This window comes from Candoia aspera, chromosome 3 (genome assembly GCF_035149785.1).
Source record: "Candoia aspera isolate rCanAsp1 chromosome 3, rCanAsp1.hap2, whole genome shotgun sequence".
Lineage (NCBI taxonomy): Eukaryota > Metazoa > Chordata > Lepidosauria > Squamata > Boidae > Candoia > Candoia aspera.
Genome location: NC_086155.1, coordinates 121,078,272 through 121,103,311, shown reverse-complemented (window position 1 = coordinate 121,103,311; position 25,040 = coordinate 121,078,272). Strand labels below are relative to the sequence as shown.

The 25,040-nt window shown below is 40.3% G+C and overlaps 1 protein-coding gene across 1 annotated transcript in view; it reads left to right on the top strand.

The window, feature by feature from the left end:
* The first annotated feature begins 1,552 nt into the window (after positions 1-1,552).
* Positions 1,553-25,040, top strand: part of TMEFF1 (transmembrane protein with EGF like and two follistatin like domains 1) — a 94,902-nt gene continuing 71,414 nt past the window's right edge. The window contains exon 1 of the mRNA XM_063298734.1: positions 1,553-1,929. Within this exon, the coding sequence (XP_063154804.1) occupies positions 1,758-1,929 (172 nt within the window). The 5' untranslated portion in view covers positions 1,553-1,757. The remainder of the gene's footprint in view (positions 1,930-25,040) is intronic.

The window sequence follows — 25,040 nt, the reverse complement described above, 5'->3', positions numbered from 1 at the left end:
TCTATTTTGTGTCTTCCCTAATAACCACTCACCATTGTGGTGAAGAGAATAGAATTGAACTTGGGTCAGGGAAGGCCTTAGATCAAATCTCAGCTCAACCACAAATGATACACAGCAGCCTGCCATACAGTTACTGCAGAGGTCTGTGCCTGCTGCATCTGAACAGAGTGCTTCCATATTCTATCAACCTCAGTCTTATTCTACTGTAGAGGAGAATCAATTTTACAGGCCACAAAACAGCACAAAGTTAAACAGGCTTAAACCTTCAGTAACTCTTACCAAGTCTGTAGTTCTGTGTTGAATTGCGACCAGCACCCTAAGCGTATGGATTTGGTTGTAGCACTAATGACGATTCTGCAAGTAATTGTCCTTTTTCTTGCTACTAGTTCCAAATAAAAACATCACACAGTGAATGTAGTGAGAGCTGCTGGCAAAGCAGGACCTAAACAATACCTTGTTTGATTGTAATAATAAATTTGATTTGATTTGATATCTTGTTTACAAAAAGCCATGTGCTCTTACCGGTCTTTCCCACTTGGACCTAACCATCACACAAACATGCCACAGCAACATCTTTTTTCTGCCATGTCACCTCATCCATGGCTTGAGGGAGACAGCTTTAAATCATTCTAAGTTGTATCTGCATGATGCTAGAGTTTTCTCCTTTATTCCAACACTGTCCATGGGCAGCCACAATCTGTTACGCTTCTACACCCATTGCCTTGAGTGACTGGCAGTGATTGAGAACAGAAGCAAAAGAGGCAGGAAAGGAATCAGCAATGGGAACAGCACATTTCTTGTCATTATTGTGTTCTGGCAACCCAAGGCCTGGTGGATAGCACTACCTCAGCAGTGAGGAAAGCCCCCCCCCCCCAATGTGAGGTACTGCCTAATCCTGAACGTGCTTTTTGGGAAAGCAACCCAACTATAGAACTCACTGGGGTTTACAGTTTGCCATCACACAATTCAGTTCTATGCCTGCTTGATCAATTCACGGGGCTTTCCTAGTTCCAAGGAGTTAACAGAAGCTTACTCCTGAGACAAAACTGTGACTAGTCAATGCGTTTTTTATTTCCTCCTAAGTTCCCTCCTCTGGAAGTGTTAAAACGGTCCAAATCTTGCTCTCTCTTGCGGTTTAGGGGAGGGAGAAGATTTCGAGGGAGCAGAGAAGCCCCCCTTCAGGTAGGCTTCACGTGCGGGAAAGAGCGGCCCCGAATGTTTGTCCTCGGTCCTCTTTCTTTGCGAAACAATCCCAGGACCGGCGCGCGGCTGAACGAGGTGCCCAGGCGCTGCTGAATGTGCCGCCACCGCCGCCGCGCACGGACAAGTGGTGGCAGTCGGGAAAGAGGGGGCGTGGCGACCCGGAGTCGGACCCCCCTTCTGTCCCGGTCCCGGGGGAGGAGGCTGGCGGCATCGGCATCACGTGGACCCCACTCCCATCTTCTCCCCCTCCTATTGACTCCATCTCCCCCTCCCTTCCCTTTGTTGTAGCCCGAGCGGCGGCGGCGGCGGCGGCAGCAGCAGCAGCAGCAGCATCGACGACAACAGCAGGAGCAGGAGCAGCGCACAAAGGGGCGCTGGGAGGCAAGGCGCTCCCTGCCGGAGTCCCGGAAAAAAGAACGCCAGAAGCGAATTCGGAAAAGAGCGAGGTGGCCCGGGATGCGGAGCGCTGGCTGGAAGCAAGGCCGGTGCGCTCCTCCCGGCGGCGCCCATTGAGACCCAGAAGGGCCTGCAGCCCCCTTTTGCAAGTCCTCGCCATGGCGGCCACCGCCCGGCCCCGGACCTCGCCCGGCTGCAACAGCGCTGTGTTCCTGGTGCTGGGGGTGGCTCTCTGCGCCCTTGTTCCCGTCCGGACGTCCAACCCTCTCTCCCCCGCCGCGCCCGCCACTGATTGCGCCGGCAAAGGGAAGGCGGGCAGCAACTGCTCAGGTAAGCTGCAGGACCAGCGGGCTGGGCGCTGGGCGGGGAGTGGAGGGTTGGACGGCCCACACGCGCTCCTGCTGCCCACGCCGAGCATCCTTCCTCGTTGCCGGCCCCGTCTTTCGCGCCCTTATCCGCTGGGTTTTTTTCCGCCACAGACGCCCATCTCAGCACACCACATGGGCTCATTCCTCCCTCGTTCTCGTCCATCCGCCCCTTCCCTTCCATACTTAATAGCTCCGTCACTAGCCAGCCCCATCTTTGTCTTGCTGTCAGTCACACTTTTGAAAACCATCACGCCACGTTCCTGTCTTCCTTCTCTCCTCCCTCCCGCGAATTCCCCGCGCCACGTTCCAGTTCCGAAGGGCAAGATCCGCTGCAATTCGGAGGCACTTTTCCCCACATGAGTATACACAGGATTTCAAGCGCTGGGGGACGATTCCTGACTCTCTTGCCATGAACACAACCTCCGCACCGGCTCTGCCTCCTTCCCGCTGGTTTCATTTTATAGATCCGGTTCTGTGTCTCTCCACACAATCCTAAAGAAGAGGAGCAGATTGCAGCGTAGTACCAACTCTCCAGGAATCAGCTTGCCCAAGGCCACCATCAGCTTGTGCAAATGAACATGGATGGATGCAGTCAAGAGCTTAATTTTAGCCAGTCTGCATTTGGACCTAAGGTTCAGCCCTGAGCTATAGCATATGATTTTCACAGTAACAGAGCGCCTTCAGATGCAATTCTATACTTACTTACCTAAGAACAAGCTGTTTACTCAATAAGCCGTTCTTTCTGAGTAGATATGCATAGATTGCCGTTAATCTTTGAAATGTTTTTCACTACTTCATAGCCCAATACTATGTGTGTATATCCCAAAGTAAGCAAAATTGAGCTTACTTTCAAGTATGTGTGTACAGTCCTTTCCACTAGCAACACCTTCTTAAATTTGCTTACTCAGAAGTCCCACTGAGTTTAGTGGCACTCAAACCTTCTCCACAAGCCTGGGTTCAAGAAGATTTTCTTCTTTTTTAGTTCAAATGTGTTCACTTTTTCTTATAGAAACTGAACACTGGGTCCAAAGCAGCCTATAATATCACACATTTTCCATCACCATCCATCTCTTTCCTGTACAAAGACAGCCTCTCAACACACACTCCATCTTCTTTCCCTCTGTTCCTTTTACATGCAAACATTTCAGAGCCCCGTGTTCCCTTGTGTATGACTTGAGGCCATGAAAATGGGGAGGTAAATCAGGGAATGTGAACATTGACCTTGTGTGGGCAGTGAAGTGTCAACAGTTCATGCACCTGGAACCACTGGCCAGGTGATGTGAGTTCATTTCCTGCTGCTGGAACAAAGACAGTGCAGCTCTGATTTCAAAATGTGTTTTTCTTTTAGTTGTGGCACAAGAAGTGAAAATAATTTCTCATCAAAAGGCAGCAAAAGAAAAAAGCAAACAGGAGGTGGCATCTCTTTTGTTTCTCTCTGCTGAATGTATTATCAGGCCCATCACCACAGCTGTTGCATGCATACCCACCACCTTTAGTTCCCCACTCTTTTCTCACCTTTGTTTCTTAAAAAAATTGCCTGTGAAACTGCAAATGCAGAAATGTTATTTCTGTAACCTGTTTAGGTAATTGGCCTGTTTCTTGTCAGGTTTGCTGCATTAATAAATGTAATAGAAACCCTAAGATCAGCCTCTATTATCAAGAAAGGCATTTTGTGAAATGTTTTGTGATCAGAGTAAATGATACTTTATTCTATTTTTCAATACTTTGCAGAAATAAATGGTGTTCTTTTAGTTCACATTTATTTTTAAAAAGTTATTTTTCCAGATTAGTAGGAACGTAAATGGAAAGATCTGGGAAATTAAGCTTACAACTGGGATTGAGTTTCTAAAAATAATATTTTTCTTAAGCATATTTCTAGTTAGTTGTTACTTTTGACTAGGTATTTTACCTTCCTTGAAGCATTCAAACTGTCATTTTTGTGCACACACACCCCCATTTGAAAAGCATGGATGATTGCTCTGAAAGGATTGCCAGTAGAAATTACATGCAACTGCTAGTGCCAGATTCATGAGAGATTCAGAAGTGGTACATGGTGTCCTCCAATCTCATTGTCTTCTCTGAGAGATGAAGACAGCTGCCACTTTTTAAACAGCTTTGAGCACTTCATATAATGCTCCCTTTTGGTAGTGTAAGTTACCAACAGCACAATTCCCTGCCTATTCAGAAATAAGTTCCAATGCAGCTTTTTTAAAAAGTAAGTTTGTATAGGATTGCAATCTAAGATTGCAGCCCTTTTGATACTTGCTAAAGAGTAAATTATGTGGGAAGTAGCAGGACTAATCTTAAAGTAAACATATACTGTATAGGATTGGGACGAGTTGACTATTGATGGAGTTGGCAATTAAGGCCCTAAACAATCTGTTATTTGTAACAATGGTCTGTCTCTTAGAATATTGAAACATAATGAGGAAGGCCAGTGAAAGGAAGGAACAGAATGTTGAACTCTTCCTTTCCTGCAGATTTCCTCCAAAGTTCTATGCACACTCGCACTTTTCTGAATCTGGCTTTTTTTCCAGACTTAAATTACAGTCAGAAGAAATTAGTGAGTAGGGAGGGAGCAATTGGAATGGTTACAAGCCTGGTAGCATTCAGCATACTTCTAGGGTTCTAGTAAGTGGCTTACTTCCATGTAGTCAGGCATAGGGTTATAACTGGAAGTACTATTATACTGGATTTTTAACTCTAAAAATATTTATGCTGTACTATGCCTTTGTGGTCTTTGTTTTAGATGACTCTGACAATAGTGGTTAGTAATTTCTCACAGAAGCAAACCTTCAAAAGTCATTCCACAATGTAAATTTTACCTTTGTTTGTTCTCTTGATCCTTGCTTGTTGAGTTTCTCATACTATGATTATAGACATGTTGATGGTGTATTTGAGCAAAATGTTGCTCTTGCATGCTTGACTTGGATTTCTTTTGCATCCACATAATGACTGATCGTGTTTTGTACAAAGAAAGATTAGTAGGTTAATTTGCTATTACCAAGTGCCAGTTCATCTAACAGGCATATAGATCCTGCATGCTGCATGGGAAAGTCAATGAGATTCATTTTTAAAAGCTGGCAAACAGATTTTCAGAGCTAAGTACAAACTGATGTTTCTCTATAATAAATATAGCAGTATTGTTTTAAAGGGAAGTGAAATCTCATGCATTCAGCTTAAAGAATGAGAAAACAAATTGAACAAGGATAACATAAAAGACAAGACTGCAAAGTTTTTGGTTTATTTGTACAGTTGGAGAACATATTCTGCAAATTATAATACTTAGTATGGAAATATCTCCCACGGGTCTCCTTTATGCTCAGAGCTGCTTAATTTGGATGCAACACAGACTTTCAAATCTAATTAATTTATCTGGTGTATACTAGGATGCTGTGGCTGATACTCTTCTCAAAGTTTAGGTCCTGTCTTTTTCACTATGCAGTTTCTGTGTCCAGTGATGACAAATTACCTTTTAGGGCAGGGTTCCTCAACCTTGGCAACTCTAAGCTGTGCAGACTTCAACTCCCAAAATTCCCCAACCAGCTTTACTGGGAGTTGAAGTCCGCACGGTTTAGAGTTGCCAAGGTTGAGGAACCCTGTTTTAGGGAGCCATGTGTCCCATTTTCTTTATGTTTTGCTTATGCAGATATCTGATAACAAGTCATACGGACGCCATATGACTGCACCTAGAATTCTTTCTCTTTTCTTTCCAGTCATCCGAATAATCCATTATTCCTTATACAGTATACACTCTCCCCTTCCTTGTGACTTGGTCTCTCATTGTATTGGTAGTATCTAAATGACAGAATTACAAGACAGCACCAGGATTATATTTGCATAATCCATGCTAACCTTCTTCTTCCATGAGAATCTCTTGTCCTGGCATGAGCAATTCTAGTGGATTCCTCACTGTATCATGTCGTTCTATTATTCAGACATCTTCATAGGGTGATAAGGCATAATAGTAACACATTAATTAAGATATTAATGAAAAAACCCTTTCAAATGTTAAGTTTGATAGTTTCAAACTGTTTTCCTAGGTAGTTTGGTTGAATTAGGCTTAGATGATAAAATATCTTATGGAAGTTAAGAAGCAAAATTCCCCATCTTCCTCAGTCCCCAGCCATCTTCTGCCTCACAACCAACATTGCTGGAGGGAGCAAGAAGGAGATGGGTTATTTTCCTTCTGTGAATCTTGTTAACCTACTTTAGGATTGAAGCTAATAATTTCAGATTGTTGCTTAGTCACACATCAGGAGTGTCTCTGCCTTGCCTAAAATTTGAGCTGTTAGTAAATCTAATTTCAAAGTTAACTCCATCCATTGGTGCAGATAGTTTTGTTTTGGCTATTCCTGTAGCAGTTATATAGTTTTCTTCTGTATCATTTATACAGATTTCTTCTCCCACTGAAGATAAAAGTCATGTAGAGTTGACAGGTTTTCATTAGTGTTTATTCTCTGTGAAATGCAGAATGTGGGTTTTCCCCATTACTCATGTTAAAAACTTAGGGATAGGACACTAAACAAAAGTAAGTGGCAGCCTGATGGGGACAGAGTTCCCAGTACAATGCTCCTTGCATTTTTCTTTGTCAGAACAAACCCTTTTGTTTTCTGAAAGCAAGAGGATAACATATTTAAGTGATTGGTCAGTAGGTATGATGCAGTTTCAAAGACAGTGGAGAGCAGTGGTACACTGAAATTATATTAATTTAAAGAAATGCTTCCCTTCTGCTGATAAAACTGCTAGCAGCAGCAAGAGAAGGTAATTTCCCTTGCCAGTTGCAGGCTTTGAGGAAACATGGTTTCCTCAAAGGCTGAACTTCTGAACTGCAGTTATAGGACTATTGAGAGATGGAGCAGACCCTATAGCTCCTTCTCCTATAGGGCCTGGCTGGGGCCAGGCTATACTTCCTTTGGATGCTATAGTGTTCTTAAGAGGGAGGAGGTATGAATTGGGGGAGGGGGCAGTGTGACCTTCTCTTTGATTTGGAACAGTCCTGCTTTTCAAAAAGAAGTTTTTAAAAGAAGTAGGATGACAGTGATGATGTAGCTTCATGACACTTCGTATCTCTCAGTCAGGCAGCTCCTTTTCAAGCAATGCTAGAATTGAAGTGAGGGTATTTGGTGATTGCGTAGAGCACCCAGTGAGAGCAACCATCAATGCTGCATGCAGGAGGAGGAAAGTCAGCTATGAGATCTCAGAAAATTAGAAATCCCAGATCTGGTTCAGGCATAACATCAAGTGTTTTGTTTGTTTTTTATTAAACCTGGTGGGTGACCTCATCCTTTAAAGCTTATCCAAATGAGTTACAGGCAATCCTGTATATGTACATTTAGCATTGTTGTTTTCATTGGGTATTGTTGTCCAGAAGTGATTACCAAGTTGCAGTCTCAGTTGTTTTTTCCAGGGTTCAGAGGGAAGGTGATTCAGTGGGCTGTATAATTTCTTAATCCTCCCTATGCCTAATAGAAACAATAAATAAAAGTAGTCATGATCATCTTAAAATGTATGTACTTTTTGCTGATTGCTAAATTTAGTTCAGATTGTCAAGTAGTGGGTTTACTTGGGAAAATTAAAAAAAAATTAGTATATTATAGCAACAACATTATTGTTGTTGTTGCTGTTGGTGGTGGCATGTTTGAACAAAAGAACGTAAGGAAGGCTTGCTGGATCAGATCAAAATCAGTAAGAGCAGTGCTTTGGGGAAGGAGAGGATGGGAGGGCAAAATCCCCTTCCTGCTTATGTACCCCAAAAGCTAATACTGAGAAATGTACTGCCAGTATACTGTATATAACTATCATATCTAGCAATGACTGATACCCAACCTTCTATCTATTTGCCTAATCACTTTTAAAGTTGTCCAAGTTGTTAGCCTCCACTGTATCTTGCCATAGCCAATGTCATAGCTTGACTATATTTGGTAAAAGGAAGTATTTCATTTTATCTGCCATCTTTGGAGACAGATTAGGGACCATTAAGCCCAGAATGGTCTACTCTTCTGGTACTATCCTGGTAATCACATAAATGGGCATACTTTCCAACATGCAAAATCTGTACCTACCAGCTATGGCCTTTCTACATATTTTCTTAAAATCCTTTTGCTCTCTGTCTTTTATTTTTTCCTGGGTCTTCTGGTAGTTTCCCATTCAAAGGGCTGATCATTTCCACCTCTGCTTATCTATAACCTTGCTGCAACATCAAATATTTCTAAACTATTCATTAATCTGTATTCTTTACCCCATATGGGCCGCCCATTGTGCGAATAGTTCTCTGCCTGATCTGATGAGCAATTTTAAGGAACTTGCCTACATGTAGAACAACAAAGTACATTCTTTGCTTGTAAAACATTTGTCTTGCAGTTGATAAATATTCCAGTATGAAATAATCATAAAATCTATTTCAACTCTTCGAATACTTTTCCCTCCAAGTGCAATGAAGAGGAACAACAACAAAAAACCATTCTATAACAATGTATCAATAATGGCATATGGGAAATAAAAGTAATGAAGTAGGTCATAGAATAATTAAATGTTACAGAAGATGAGAAATAAGGGAATCATGAGCTTTTCTGACAGATGATGCCAATAATTGAAAAATACCTTCAATCATTTCGATGGACAAGTAGCCACAAGTAACCACTGTAGAATGTGCTACTTGGCTGCCTCCAGCCTTTTCAAGGTCTTAGCCGTCTTAGTATTTATAGAAGTTCAGATGAAATTGCAATTGGTTTTTTATTTTCACTTTGGATTTAAAGGGATGAATGAGATGTTCAGCTCCAGACAGATGTTGTAGAATCATGGACTCTTTCACATAGTTCTTCCTGTAAGTAACAAGAGAAGGAGACCTTTTTTAGAGGGACCATTTGTAGAAGGATGAATGAGGATGCTTAATTGTTCCCTGATGACTGCTTTTTTCAACAGTGCCTTCCTCCAGTACTTTGCCTAGAGATGCAGTAAATACTTGCTTGGGGAACCCAAGTAAGGGGTGAAAAGTGAAGGGGAAGGGGAAAGTAAGGGAAAGGGGGATATGCCCTGCTTTTTCTGCCACCTGTCTTGTCAATTGTCCCATTCCTTGACATTTGGACAATTTTAGCAGCCTGTGGAATTTCCAGGCCCTTGAAAATAGAAACATTAGCTACCTACAGTTTATTCTAAGAAGGAATAACAGAAATAGCATGAAAAATTCTCTAAATTGGAAAGCTGATTTGAAATAATACTAAAGTCAGTTTCAAGTAAAATCTTTTTCACTGATATTAGTAAATTGGCGTATGGTTAGCACTACCTCCTGCATTTCTTTAGATAAGATAATAGCTCCTCAGTGATATTCAGTACAGGTATTCAATATGTACTGAAAGTGTTTTGCATTGCACAATCTGAAATGGTAGACAGCAATTGATGACACTCTTGGAATCTATAGAACTTCTACCTGATTCTGGAGAGTAAAAACATTTGCAGCTGTGACTTGGACTGAATGGAAATCCCACAAGGAATTCTTCAGTAGTTAAAGTTAGAAAGATTATGTTTGATCTTTTTCAGTGAAGACATTTATAATTATAGCTGCTGAAATATCCAAATTCATATCCCAAACATCCATATCCAAATCCAAACCCAAATCTGTAGTAGTAAACTAGGGTTTACTAGAATTTGTAAGTCAGGGTTGGAAAGATCTTGCTGCTGTGTTGATAAGTATGGCATGAAAATACCTTGTGCTGTGTCTAACTCAGCTGAGTCCAAATGACTTTAATCAGTTCTTCACTGCAGTACAATATAATACATAAAATGGATGTTTCTACATAGCAAAGTCTTATTAACTATAGATTTATGGTACACCTTAGTAAATAAACAATAGACCCTGTGTTCAAATGGTATCTTGGAAACTTGACAATATAATATTAGTTGGATACAAAGAGGGTTATTATATATTTTAACTCTACGTTTAGGTAGGAATACAGTTTAATAGCCTATATTTGGGGATCTAGTTTGTTGCTCTAGCCCATTGTTATCTGCTGCTACTTCTAAGTGAACATGGAATACCCCTTGGATTGTTTTAAAACTGCAGGAGTTTTCAACTGTTCAACTGCTAACAGTTGTTCAACTGCTAACAGCTCTTTTTCAACAAATATGGAACAAGACTCTGTGGTCTAGAGATCAAAGAAGACGGGTATACATGTAACTATATTAAAAGGGGAGAAGCAAGTGAATGCTCAATTGCAGCAGTACCTTGCTTAAGATCTCAGAAAAAAGAATAAAGCCATACAGCATGCGAAAAGAGGAATGTCAGGTGAATAGTCAGTTTTCAGAAAAGTTAGAGGGACATAACATCAGATAGCTGACACAAGATGGAGAATGGGAAATAGCAAGGGAATACAAAACGGAGGTTTGCCTTTGCTTTGTTGATTACAGCAGAGTTTTTAACTCGGTAGATAGTGCCAGAATTCAGAACATATTAAGGCTAATGGATATATTAGAATGCTTGATTATTCTTTGGAAAAATCTTTACAGTGAATGAAAAGCTACTATTGTAAAGCTGAATTTGGAGAAACAGTAGTTCAAAATAAGGAAGGGGACAAGACACTGATGTATATTTTTCTTACATTCATTTAACTTATAAAATTAATACCTTTCAAGACTGGCAAGATTGGAAGAGATGACAGCTGAAGTAAACACTAATTATATGAGATATGCAGACAACACTGGTTTGTAGTGTGAAAGTAAAGAAGACTTAGAAGTTATTATTACAGTGATGAAGAAGAAGAAGAAGAAGAAGAAAGTAAAACTAGAAAATGAAAACATGGGCTAATGATAAATATTAGGGAGACAATGATAATTTGCATACTTATTGAAGTTACAGTTGATTGTGAAAGAGTGAGGGTGTTACATCATTTTGTTTTCTTGGGAACAAGAATAGATAAGATGTATTGTTCTGGAGAAATAAAGAAGAGGGAGGAAGCAATGACAAACAAGACCATGAAGGATTACAGGCTAAAAGAGTGGTTATGTACAGCTGTGAACTGACAATGTGAGAAAGGTAGATGCTTTCCAGTTACGGTTTTGAAGATGGTTACTAAGAGTACCATGGACTGCAAGAAGAATCAATGAATCAGGCCTAGCCCACATAAAAGTCTGACTGTGACCTTGAGATGATGATCACTAAGCAGAAACTCACATAATTTGGACAAGTGATGTTAATAAATGATGAACTAGAAAAAATGACTAAGCTTGGCAAGGTTAAAGTAAGTAGAAGGGAAAGATAATAGATAAGATGGATGGATGAGATGAAAAAAATTACAAAAATGTTCTTGGAAGAGCTATTATTAAAGAAAGTCAGAATGGTAAGCACTTGTCATAATGTCACCAAGAGTTGAATCTGACTTAATGACATTTAACTAACCTAGAGAGCTGAGTAGATGGAGGATTTGTTTCCAAAAGAAGAGATTTAAATACATGTTAACACTATTGTTAAAACCATGGGGAGGGGTGTTAAATTCCTAGTTTTGGCTTGCTAGTCCTATTATTTACAATTTAGTGAATATCCAACTTTTATTCAACTTTTATCTCAATTCAGATTGACGTAAATCATGCAGCTCAAAGGAGGGAGTTAGATTAAGAGGGACAGAGAAAAGGAGATACATGACAGAGAATTTTCCAAGGCTGAGGAGAAGTTTGAACTTGGTATTTCCATATATTCTAACCATGTGCACCAACCTGAGTAGTGTTTGCATAATTGTTGTCTTTATGTAGTTCAGTTTGGATTCAAACATTATTTATTTTATAAATAGGAAGTGACATTATGAGACCAAGACAAGCAGTGAGTCTGTGCAAATGTCAGAGTGCACATATAGCCAACATGATGCTATGTTTACTATATTTCTTAGTCAATTCCTATGTATCACTGACTATCAAATAAGTAATAGACAGAAACCATATGTGGTATTATGTATCTAAGAAGATAAAAGGAATATATTAATACTTTAATATTTTACTACCTTTTAAAAATTTTTGAGTATTTTCTAAAATGACTGGCATATATTTGGTTACCAAGAAGCATTCCTTCTTTACAATTTAACTGTTAAACATTTTAAGATTTTTTAAATATGAGAAGTGGTATATAAATGTCTTAAAATTAATTTTGTCAAATGATCTATTGGAGGTTATTTCTATAAATGTTAATAAAGATGTATATAGATTTTTGTACATAAAATAATATACAGTATTCCATTAAAGCTGAATGTCATACACCTTGCATTTTTGTCATGTGAATTTAACATGCTTCATTTAATAATAAGCTTTTAATCTTAAATTCGTTTAAATACCTAGTCAAATGCTGGCATTATGAAGTGGTTTGTGTATATGTATAAGAAAGAGAGATAAAGCATTATTCCCAGGGAGTGGGCAGTGCGTTGGCAGTCTGCAGACAGGCACAGTCCCACAAATTGCTTCCTGTAGATGCTTGGCCATCTGCTTGCATGCGTATTAGATGGATTTAGCCCCTATTTTAACACTATATCCAATTATCCACTATGTCTCTGTAGCAGCACCTGCCCTCTGGAACGAGGTTCCCCCCAAGATCTGGATGGCCCCATTCTGCTGTTATTGTCATGAGTACTGATGGCGAGCAGGAGGGGGCCTCTATCCAGGGGGGAAAACGCATGCGTAGTACTGAGGAATTAAGCAGCCATTCAAAGAGACACAGATCAGACTGCCTTAACTTTTGGGGTTTATCTGTCTGGGTTTTCCCACGCTTCTTCAGTTTGTTAGGATTCTGTTTTATGTAGCAGTAATAAACACTAGAGACCTACTCCTCGTCTCAGCGTGATTTCTGATTGTTAGGACAGTTATTCAGAAGAGCCATGAAGACCTGGCTGTTCACCCAGGCCTTTGGCAAGGGAGAGTGGGACCCCTCACTTCATCGCACTTGCAATCTTTTATCTTTATCTTTTATTGATTTTATTGTAATTTCTTTGTTGATTGAGAGTCGGGTGGCATACAAGTTTAATAAACTATTATTTATTGCTTCATTTTTGCTATATGAATGAATGACATCATTTGTTTAATGGATGAGAGTTCATGGGAATTCAAGCTGGACACATTGGGTAGGTTCCAGCCTTACTCATATTTAGAATAGACCAATGATTATGTTTCCTTGATTCTGATGGGTCTCTACTACTACATCTTGTTCTACCTCACTTCACTTTTTTGCCTTCTTAAACCTCAGCAGTGTACTTCATAAGGAAATATATTACCAAAGATTCCAGTTGGATAGTCATCTTTCATTTTTCTTTCAGTAGAGAAACAAAAAGCATTATTATACCTTAACTTTTTTTTCTAGCATAGCTTGACTGCAGTTTTTTTTTAAAATCAGATGTGTAAAGTGTTGTTCTGAATTAGGCAGTTAACCTATACAAGTATAGAAAGAACAGGCCAGGATATGCAAAATGTTCAGTTTCTGTGCAACCTGAAAAAAACATTCAGCGTAGGAAGATAATGCTTTATTCAAAAGAGCATAAATTATACAGTCTTACAAACTGAAATGTAAGAGAAAACCATGGTCCTGAGCAGAACTTAAGTGTATAGAATAAGAGCTTTTGATATTTTGTGATTATTGTGGAGTCCTATTGAAGACATATTTTTTCTCTGAAATAAGCAACAGAATATTTTGGGCAACTGAAATATTCTTAGGAGAGATTCTGAATGTTGCCATTCTAGCATTCTACAACACATTAATACCATTTGTCAACAAAGTCTTTGGAATAATTATATAGGCTTCAGTATAATACAAACTCAAATTCATAACAACTTCAAATTTAACAAAATTAGCACTGAAATAAAAAATACTAGCATAAAATCAATACAAACTAAGATAAAATTAGGTTTAAAATCAAGCCTTTTAGGGGAAAATATTTTAAAAATGAACAAAGCATGTAAAAGCTTATAGAAATAGAGAGGCATGAGGCAAGCCCTCCCCACTCCCAAGCATCCCTTTTGGGACACATCTTCCACCATTGGGTGCCCCAGTCTTTAATCCTAGAACAGTAGAAAGGCACTGGCAACTGAGCTGTTAAATGAGCCCCTGAGAATTGGTCTCACTGGGTTGATTCTTTGCTTTTGTTTGGTAGACCAAGTCGCAGGCTTTGGTCTTTTGCTATATGCTCCTTCTTTGCTGATGAGCTGATTTGGGGCCTTTCTTTATGGATAGGTAGGCATACCAGAGAAGTCCCATGTGAGAGAAATCGCAAAGTTTAGGATGGTCTTTTAGACTGATTGTTCTCTGAGGACTTTTATTGTCAGGGAATAATCAGTCCCAAATAAATGGACAAAACAGTTTTACACAACTTGGAGAGGCCATGCTCAGCTGGCTGCTGTGGGAGTTTCAGTGGCAACACATCTGGAGACCAATGGGAGGTTAGGAAAGGTTGGGCTACTTCCTTAAAATGCTTTTGGCTGTGCACCGTGTAGGCACAAGGAAGATAAAAATTGAAATAACCCTTGGCATATAAAGGGTAGTAATAGGTCAACATAAACAGGTATAATAAAAACCCAGTTAAAAGCATACAGAAAAGCACCTCAATATGTAGAGAAAAACCATCCATTAAATTCAAACAGCGTACAGATCAAATGTCTGCTTGGATCAGATGGTACTTCACTGAAGGCAGAAGTATTTTAGAGAGGGACTAGCATCACCTCTCTTGTTAGAGAATTCCTAAGTCCAGAGCCAGCCGTTGAAAAGGTCCTCTCTCACATTCCTACAAGTTTCTCTAATGATGCTGGAACTGAGAGAAGAACTCAATGGGAGATTTGATATTTTCAGCTTAGTTTCAAACAGTTTGTTTGTTTGTTTATTTAATACTTCTTTAAAAAATGTTTGTGATATAGCATCTAGCACATGAATAATGTACACTGATTAAATAATGACCAGTGTTTTGCATCATGCCAAAAAAAAATAAGATGATGAGCCAGTGAAGGTGTTATAATAAAGAAATCACATATTTCCTATAACTGTCCCCAGTCAGTGGTATGGCTACACATTCAGCACTAGCTAAAATTTCTGAATTCTTTGTAATGGAGTCCTGGACTGAGTGCATTGCAGTAGTGTGAACAGAATGCAACTAAACCATCTACCATTGTGGCCAGATCTGACCTTAACAGGAACCGATATAGGTGTGCTCTCCTGGCCACTGTTGAAAAAAGGACAAAAGTTCAAGGCTGAATCTAGGAGGACACACAAACTACAGACTTGAGTCTCATTCAGCATAGGTTGAAGGAACCCTTTTCTTGATCTGCCTTCAGATGACCAGAAGCGCTTTGTCTTGTGTCTCGATTAAACTCTAGATTGTATCCTCATTCAGTCGATGCTGACTTCAGATGCCAATTTTGCGGAGGTTAATGGAATGGAAATATAAAATTGGGTGATGACCTCCTAATTCAGAGTTATGGGCAACCTCCACTAATGTTTCAGATATATGTTAATTGCATAGGGGGCAGACATTATAGTTCGGTAGCATGGGTGTCTAGGGGGAGGTCAACAGAATTGAAATGGCAGGTGCAACCAGGGCAATCAAAGCGCCACCCCTTTTGACTTGATGCAATGAATGCAACACATGCAACACATGCTAAAAGGAGGCAGTGCTTCAGTCACTCTGTCATACATGTTGCTGATTCCCTGGGGATGCCACTGTTCAGCAGCTGCAGCACTAAATAGGACTTTCTGAGCACAATGGCAATAAACTATTGCCTTCAAATCCAATTCTAGCCAGGTAATTTCAAAGCATAATATGGTAATGGAAAGTCAACAAGGGTTCCCGCAAAACTAATAGGAACACATTTCCTTTAATCTGATTCTAGCATAGATTATTCATCAAGGTGGCCAGGGCAGACTCTGGCTCTTAATGAGACCCAAGATAAGGGGAAAGAAATATTGATATCCCCTCAACTTAAATGGAGCTGCACTCCAGTATCTTGTCCAAGTACAGAATATTGGAGAGGTGTTACAATAAGGAAATCACACATTCCCTATAACTGTCCCCAGTCACTGGTAAGGTTATAGCATTTGGCACTAGCTGAAATTTCTGAATATTGGAGAAGAGCAGGAAAATATTCAGAGTGCCACAGTTGAAGGATTTTTTTTAAAGTTCTCACTGCATCTTTTAGGTACAAAAGAATTACATCTTATTATAAAGAGGTATTTAGTGTCCCTACAAACTGTGTCACTTTCCTCACCTTGGCCTGGCCAGCATAGACTTGCTCCCACATCTCCATGACTCTTGTCTAATCTTTGGAGAGTCCCAGTTGTCCATAACCAAGCAACTCCAAGCTGACCTTTTTAAAGCATAAACAGGAGTTGGCTTTACGGGTACAGTGCAAACAAAAACTCTTAAATGTGCAAACAGAAAGAATTTACTGTGCCTAATTAAGTGCTAGAGATGTTGCTGTACAGTAACATCATCTATCTCTTTGTTCTGGATTCCTGTCAGCATTTCTGGGAAGATTGGAAGTCAGCATTTACTGAAGGAAAGAATGTAAAAAGAGAGGCCCAAATGACTTTGAAGACAACTAAGAACCAGTTCATGAAAGCCAGTTTGGTGTAGTGGTTAAGGCACCAGGCTAGAAACCAGGAGACACAGAGTTCTAGTCCTGCCTTAGGCACAAAGCCAGCTGGGTGACCTTGGGCCAGGCACTCTCTCTCAGCCCTAGGAAGGAGGCAATGGCAAACCACTTCTGAAAAACCATGCCCAGAAAACTGCAGGGACTCCTCCAGGCAGTCTCTGAGAATTGGACATGATTGAATGGATTTAAAAAAAAAACTAGTTCACACATACAGTTTGTATTTTGTGGCTAATGGGATGCATTGAAAAAACAATCTGAGACATGAAGTGGCAACATCTTGTATCCAAAATCATTCCCACATGCAGAATACTATTCAGTAGCTGTGGTCATCATGGGACAAGCATGGATTTATGAATTAATTCTAACTTTGATAATGGAATCATCCTATGAAAATATGAAAGAGGATCTTTTATATGAATTGCTCAATTAGGTGATGGTACCTGGCTGGCACTGGTGAGTCTTGAAAAGGTAAACAGGGCTGGATCTACTTAGTACTTAAATGGGAAATCACCAGAAATACCAGGACTATGACCTAGACTGGGAATTTTAAAACTATGTAGATGTCTCCATGACGTCAAGCAGGATGAATATATAAATAAAAATAATATTGCACATATTTGGGAGTTAGCCTGGCTACAAAATCTGCAAAATCTGATGCCTGCTAGAGTAAAAATTACTGGATTGGGGTACATGCACCGCAGTTCATCTTTAATTCTCCAAGAATAACAGGTAGAATAGGCCACATAACCTGTGGCCCAAGGGCCACATGCGGCTCCACCTGCTGCCAAACAGCACATTGGCAGGCCAAGCATTCCTTTGCAGCCCACAATGATTTTTAATTTATCAATGTGGCCCATTCCCCTAAGTTGTGCAGGCCTGAGCTAGAACGACTTTAGTTGTTAGCTTAAAATTATTTGAACAGTTGAGCTTTATGCAAGAAAAATAAAAGCAGTATTCTTATTGATGAATATTCAGTTTGACATAATAAAATGTTATAAAAAATTGCTTGGGTGGAGAATTAATTACCCATTGCTTTCACCAGATACAGTAAAATCCATTCATCATGCCTACTGGTTTTATGTGTGGAACTCACAGATAAATATATAGGAATGTATATCAGCAATTGATAAAACTTAAATTACAATTAATATGTATTTCAAAATAAAAGAAAGTGAGGGATGATACAAGACACTAAACTAAATGAATCAGGTTATGGGTGGCTATTGTTTATAAACCATGGCTTATGGCTTAGTGCTATGTGTGAAATCAGACATAATGGGCCTGTCCCAAGTAACTGAGGGCCTGATGCATACTGGGTGTTGCACATTAGATCTGGTTTTCATCGCAAGAGCAGTTCTGACATGATCTGTTTTTGGAGGATATTGCCATCTGATTGCCCTCTGGCTCACTAGTGCCACCCACCCTTGAGATGGGGCCTATTTAATCAGCTCATCCGAGGTGACTGATGGACCCTGTTAGATTACAGATGGAGCTTGGGGTTTCCCTGAGGATCTGGTGGGCAGTTTGGCTGAGGATTTGGTTCAGCCTGGAATAGCAGGTGACCATGGCTTTGTACTGGATTGCTCCTATATGGCCTCTCTCTGTGTGCCAGTCTTGGCTTTCTGAGGAGTTCTTGGAGATGAAGCACCAGAAGGGACACCTAGAACACCATTGGAGGAAGAAAAAGAGTGACCCAAACCAAACAAGACAAAGAGCACATATTTGGGCATATATCCTGGTGATAAGGGTGGTGAAACACCAGTATTTCTCTGCCCTTATTGTGTCTACTGATAGCTATCTTGCAGCTTAGGGTGACTCATTCCCTGCTGGAGAGAGATGTGCCCCAGAAGCATCTATAGGGCTGCTATGAGGAGTATTCATGCTATCTGGCAGATAAAGTGGCTCAGATTCATTTGCAGTGAGACTCTGTGGATAGGACCAAATGGGTTACCTGTGGCTCAGTCTAGTGGTGTTATCTAGACTGAGTTTGACTATGTGCCACCTAATGAAGTAGGCAAGATTCTTGGAACTGTAAGTTCAGACACCTGTTAGATCTAGGACCCTACTGTGTTAAGGCAGCATGAGAGGTGACCTTTGGGTGGATCAGGTATTGGCCTCTTTGAATGAGGGGTTGGTCCCCCAGCCTTGAAAGAGGGCGGTGGTGTGCCCTCTTCTCAAAAAGCCATCAATGGACCTCTCCATTCTGGACAACTATTGTCCAGTTTCCAACCTAGGTTTGGTGAGGAAAGTTGTCAACAAAGTGGTTGTATAGCAGTTGCACAGGGACTTGCAAGATTATTCAGGCCAGGGTACAGTATGGAGATAGCATGGTTGCTCATGTTGCTGACCATTGGTGGAGCTGGGGTGGTGGTGGTGCATCCATCCTTGTGCTTCTTGATCTCTCAGTAGCTTTTGATATTATTACCCACAGAATCCTTCTGGACTGGCTGTTGGGTTTGGGAGTGGGGGCACTGTGCTGCAGTGGTTTACCTCCTCCTTCAATGGTCAGTCCCAGTTGGTGTTGACAGGAAGGGAGAGGTCATGCCTGTGTCCCCTCATTTGCAGGCTGCCCTAGGGCTCATCACTTTCACCCCTTCTGTTTAACATCTGCATTAAATAGCTGGGTGGGGTCATCTGTCAGTTTTTACATTGTATATCTCAACCAGGGCAGCACAGGAAAAGTTGTCACTGTACTCATCCAGTGTCTACTGTTCAAGTCTGGATAGGGAGGAATAGACTTTAGCTCAATCCTGACAAGACTGAGTGGCTGTGGCTGTCTGGGTTCCCTGTTTCTGGGACTTTTCACCTCTGATCTTGGGTCGGGTTTCATTTCCTCATTCAAGAGTACTGCACAACTTGGGGGTCCTCAAAGAGCCGTGACAGCTGTGGGCCTTTGCACAGGTTCACCGTGTGTACCAGATGTGCCCTTCTCTTGACCAGGAGACCTTGTTGACAGTCATTCATGCTCTAGTCATCTCACAGTTGGACTGCTGAAATACACCCTACATGAGGCTGCCTTTGAAGATCATGTGGTAAATATAGCTGGCCAAAATGCAGGCAGTAACAGTACTCCTCATTATGTTTATGTACAATAACAGCTTTGCAACCTGCATTGGCTACCTTCTGGATGTTATTCAAGGTGCTGGTCATCACCTATAAAGCCCTTCATGGCATGGAGCCAGGTTATTTGACAGACTGGCTGTTTCCATTTATTTCTGTCTGTCTGGTATGTTTAGGCTGAAGAGATGCACCCTGGGACCCTTCAAATAAATGTTATCTCATGATACCGAGGTGTGCCTTCTTTGTCAGGTCTCTTGCAAAATCCTTCTGGAGGTATGGCTCCCAATCTTCAAGTGTTCCAGAAGTCTCTTAAGACCTGAGTCTGTTCACAGGCTTGGGGTTAGGCAGTTTGTGGAGCCCCTGTTGAATGGTTTGGATGTTGTTTATGTAGTTTTGTCCAGGCAGTCATATTACTTTAAATTAGGTATTTTTAAATACAGTACTGTATTGTAAGCCATTCAGAATCTTTTGGAGTTAGGCGGTCTCAAAATTCAATGAAGAAATATTAACATTTCCAAGAGAAAATTGTTAATCCCAAGCCCAGATGATAATGTAAAGTCAAGTCTTTAAGGTGAGCTCAGCTTCTGGTGATTTCATGTCCATGTCCATGTAGATTTCTTGGCAACAGTTCAGAAACAGTTTGCTCCTGACTTTTTCTGGGATGTTTTTTTTTTATTTCCTAGTCTAGCCTATAGCTCTGGGATTTTCTGCTAGTCTTTCATGCAGAGGGTAAGCAGGTCTGACCCTTTTTAGCTTCTTGAGATGAGCCAAAGTTAGATAGAAGCTGCCATCCGGTTGGGTGAAGTTAATGTAGGGAGAAGCTAAAATACATACCTACCTACCTAACCTACCTTCCCTGTTGATCAAAATTGTTATCCCGCAGTTCAATTGAATTTTTAGGCACTTCATATATATAGCAACTGCTTAGCACCTAATGATTCAAGTTGTTTGATTTCTGTCTGTAAGCATTCATTGTACATTTACAAATCAGCAAATGTTTTTGTACCTATTATTTCATGTATCCATGCAGGTACAACTCACTGATCACTTTGGACTACAAGGAATCTGTGGTGTTTCTCAGAACAGAGGCTTTCATCCTGTAGTAGATCGATGGAGGCTGATAACTTACTTCCTTCCTTCCTTCCTTCCTTCCTTCCTTCCTTCCTTCCTTCCTTCCTTCCTTCCTTCCTTCCTTCCTTCCTTCCTTCCTTCCCCAAAAATAATCACATTAATTTATCCTCTGAGAAAACAGATCTCTGGAATGAATGAATGAATGAATGAATATTTCTCAACCTGCACTGGACTAGCATTGCAGATTGTGGTTCATAATCTTCAGTGGAGGCCTCCATGCTGTAGTTGAGTAATTGACTGAAGCTGATAATAATTATAGATAGATAATTATATCTATTTATCTATTTATCTATCTATCTTGACGAAAAATAGTCACATTAGCTTATCCTGCATTATCATTCTTCTAATGCCAGGGCGTTGGGGGAATACTCCAGATAGATTGGGTCCTCTAGCCCTCTCTTTAAGAAAAGCAGGACAGTCTTTTTCCATGTAGACTTTTTCCATATTGAAAGAGTCAGGGAACCCCACGAAAGAAAATTCCATTCAAGCTGCTGTCAAGGCTTTGAAGGAACATTTCCCAAAGAACTAGCTCTGCTTCTCCTTGAGTGTCTTGAGAGACAATTCTGGGGAAACGCTGCTTCCAATGGCTGGGATTGGTAGCCTGGATCTCTATCTCTAAATTAATCTCTGTCTCTTGAAATTTTCCTCTTGAGCTATAACCCCATTTCCACATGTAAAGAAAGTCCAAGAAAAAGATAACCCAATTAAGGTAATAATACCATAGGTACTAAAAGTTCAATCTAGTCATATTTACTTCAAACTCAATAACTTAAGTTCTCTTGGTTTCTATGGGTTACCTGAAGCAGGACTAGATTTCATTCCAATGTCTGGTGTGTCATGAAATAAGCCAAAAGAAAGGCTTTAGGAAGCAGCTGCTTGTTATGGTTTTTAATCACTAATTTGTTGATCAGAATAAATTCTGAGTCATCCAGATAAAATATTCTAGTTTAACTAATACCATCTGCATCTATTAGAAATAATACATATTACTGACTGTTGTGATGTCAGCCTGTATTCACAAGAATATCCAGTGGCTTCTTATACAAGGAGTACATGGAATGCACATTCTTTCATCTCAAACAGAATCCTGGGGAGAGGCATGACTTCCCTCCCATAGAGCAAAGGGGGAGGCCCCAGCCCTTCCCTCTCCTGGGTAGGAAAAAGCTTTATTCTTTTAAAAACAGAGGCAGAAGTCTGGAGAAACAGAGAAAGAAGTTGCTGTGCCTGAGATTGAGGAAGGAGTTAAGTATAACATCTCCCCAACAGTTCTGATATCTGATAGTTGGAATTACCCTCAGTTACTAGACAGGGCAGGTCCAGGGAAAAGAAGCAGAAAGGACTTTGCTTTGGGATTCAGATCATCTCTAAGAAATAGGTCAATGGGTTAGGCAGATGTTGTGTTAGGTTTTAGGCTGTTGTTTCTGTATATCCTTAAGTCCAGTATTATTTATAACTCTGAACAAGCTCAGTGATCGTATAAACCTGAGTCTTTTATACATATATTAGATTGTACATGAAGATATTCCTCTTTTCCAAATATTTTGAGTTTTTCTTTTTCCCTGAGAAATTCTTTCTGCTCTGTTAAAATTGCTGCCTAGGGGAGTTGTAACATATCAGTGCCATCTTATGGTTTTTTTGTACTTGAAGCTTAACCAACTTGCCAGCTGCTGCTTACTGTACATTGGGCAGCTCTATATCCTGGATCTTGCAGCACTGCAAAATTACAATTTTATGATTTTAAAGTTCAGAATGATTTTATATACTTCTCTTTTCATTTTTAAAATAAAATCTTATTTTATCTCTTGTGAAATTGTTTTATTTTCCAAGACTGGGGTGTGTGTAGAGGGAGCGGAAGAAGGGCTGATGATGCTAGTCACATATTTCAGTGTTGTGCACCCAGGAAATGGCACTATAGCAAGCGCAGCAGTTATTTCATTATTACTTTTTTATTCACCAAAAAGTCAGCAAAGTGTGGGGGTTCTGTCTTTCTCATGCACTGGAGGTTTGCAGGAGCAGATGCCCAGTAAGGAACCCCCTTGGAAGATAGGTGGTGGCAACAGAAACTACCAAGCTGCTACATTAGGGCAGAATGTAGGAAAAGGATGCAAAGACTCAGAGGATCTGTAGGAAGGGAGGTTTGAGACATCTACCGATGGGCTCAGGCCTCCTAACTACATAGTCTTTATTTAGATACTATAGAGGAATAACTCTTTTAATTACACATCCCTCCCATGTATGCAGAAGTGATAATTTAGTACTCATGAGCATTTGGAATACTGTAGAATGTATATTGTGAGTTCCAATTACCATTTTAATATTCTCTTTAAAGACTGATCGCTATTGTTCAAAGCTGCTATTCTCTTTATTTCTCTATTCACCCTGATCTGAAATGATTATGTGTTAGAGAAATGGGAGGGAATCAGGTTAACTACTCGTGGTAAAAAGCTTTTTCCTGTTTCAGTCAGAACATCCCTTGTTCTAGAATATGTAACAGAGATAGTTGGCAACATTTTAATTTTATACTAATTCTGCTGAGAGAAATGGGTGTCAAGAATGATTAATAAGCAGTTCTTTTAATAGCTAGCAAGAGAGAGCAAGAGAGTTTTTACAAGGCTTGAACAAAATTGGCTCTTCCCTTTGACTTCCATTCATATTCTGACATTTTTACTCATTTGAATGTAAATCTGTTGATTTGTCTATTTATGTGGTACTGTACATTGAAAGGGTACTTAAAGTTTGAAGATGACCCTGCCAGTAGTTGACTTTGGACCTTGTTTATTCAACCCAGAAATCTGGACTCGGGGATCAGGTGACATCGGAGAGCCTTCCTTGGGTCTTTGCCTGCTGTAAATTTCCCAGATCTCTGACTGCTCTCTGCTTGGGCAACTTATTGAAGGAGACAAGATTAACCAAGCATTTTCTATTCTTCTTAATTCCAAAGTATGCAATAATAATATGTAACATTTGATTAATATGTCTGAGCATTTCCACATGTTATCACCTTTGCAATAAGCCAGTAAGATGAGACAGTTGTCTTAGCTACTACATAGAGGTTGTGAAAGAAGTGTCAGTGACCCCCTAAAGAGTTTATGTCAAATGTAAGATTGGATGCCTACCTCAGTGTTTGTACTTTTCCATCTCTTAGGTGAAACATCTGCATAATGAGAGTCCATAGAGTACCACAAATTCATTGTCAGAGAAAGCAGTACTCATAGCCTCCCTGGCGCAGGAAAAGGCACATTAAGCTGTAGAAGCAGCTTTATACATGCCAGCTTGCCCACCTGCAGGTTTATCTTCTTCTGTCTGAGTTGATTGCTTCGGCTTTTCCACTGTCGGTTGTGTCAGTGATCAATTTCACTATAGGGTTCCCCCCTCCATTCCAGGATGTAAAGTCAGTGCCAGTCAATGAGAATATGCCACTTAGCTAATGCTCTTGAAGGGTTACACGTGGGAGACAGTTGAGCAAGTAATAATGGCAATGCATCAGACCAGAAGAGAGAGCAAGACTGACGAACAGGAAGAAAGTGAGACAGATAATAAGAAAAGGCAGGGAGCTGCTACATGCAGTAAGGGGGTGGGGGGGTGCAGAGAGTAGGGAAGGAAAAGCTGCCTCTGGAAAGCTACTTGTTTTCTTAAGTTTTAAGGTTTTTTTAATGGCTTTAATTAAGAAAGTTCAAAAGAACATACAGTTCCTTGCCTTGCAACGTAAGCTCCTTCAGGGAAGAGGAAGTATTCCCTTTCGATTAATGCTGGAACTGGGAAACCGCTCAATGAAACTGGTTGAGCAGCAGATTCAGTGCCAGCAAGAGAAATTAGTTCTCCGGATAAAGCACAAGTTACCCCTGGTTTTCACAATCAGAGACTGTGGTGATGGCCGGTAGTTGTGACCTTCAGATGTACAGTGTACTACACCCCCAGTACTGATTTTAGATAGGTAAAAAAAAGAAAGATCTTTAAGTGTTTAAGGTAAGAAACTAGAGTTGGGAAATTTTGGTTTACCCTTTCCCTTCCAGCAGTTTCCTCCTTGCACATTACTGATGAAAAACTAAAGAAATTGTTTTTCTTTTGAAATAGACACCATCTCTGTTTAACCTGACGTTTTCACGCCCCCACCCCGTTTCTTTGCTATAAATCCCTGCCTCCTGAAGTTGCATTTAAAAAAAAGTTCCATGGGTGCTGAGCTATTCATGCTTATGCATCTTGTGTTGTTAGCATTTTCTTAGGGCTTCTTTCAGAAATCGTTCTGGATGCTGGCTAGTGGCTAAGCTAGTTCAA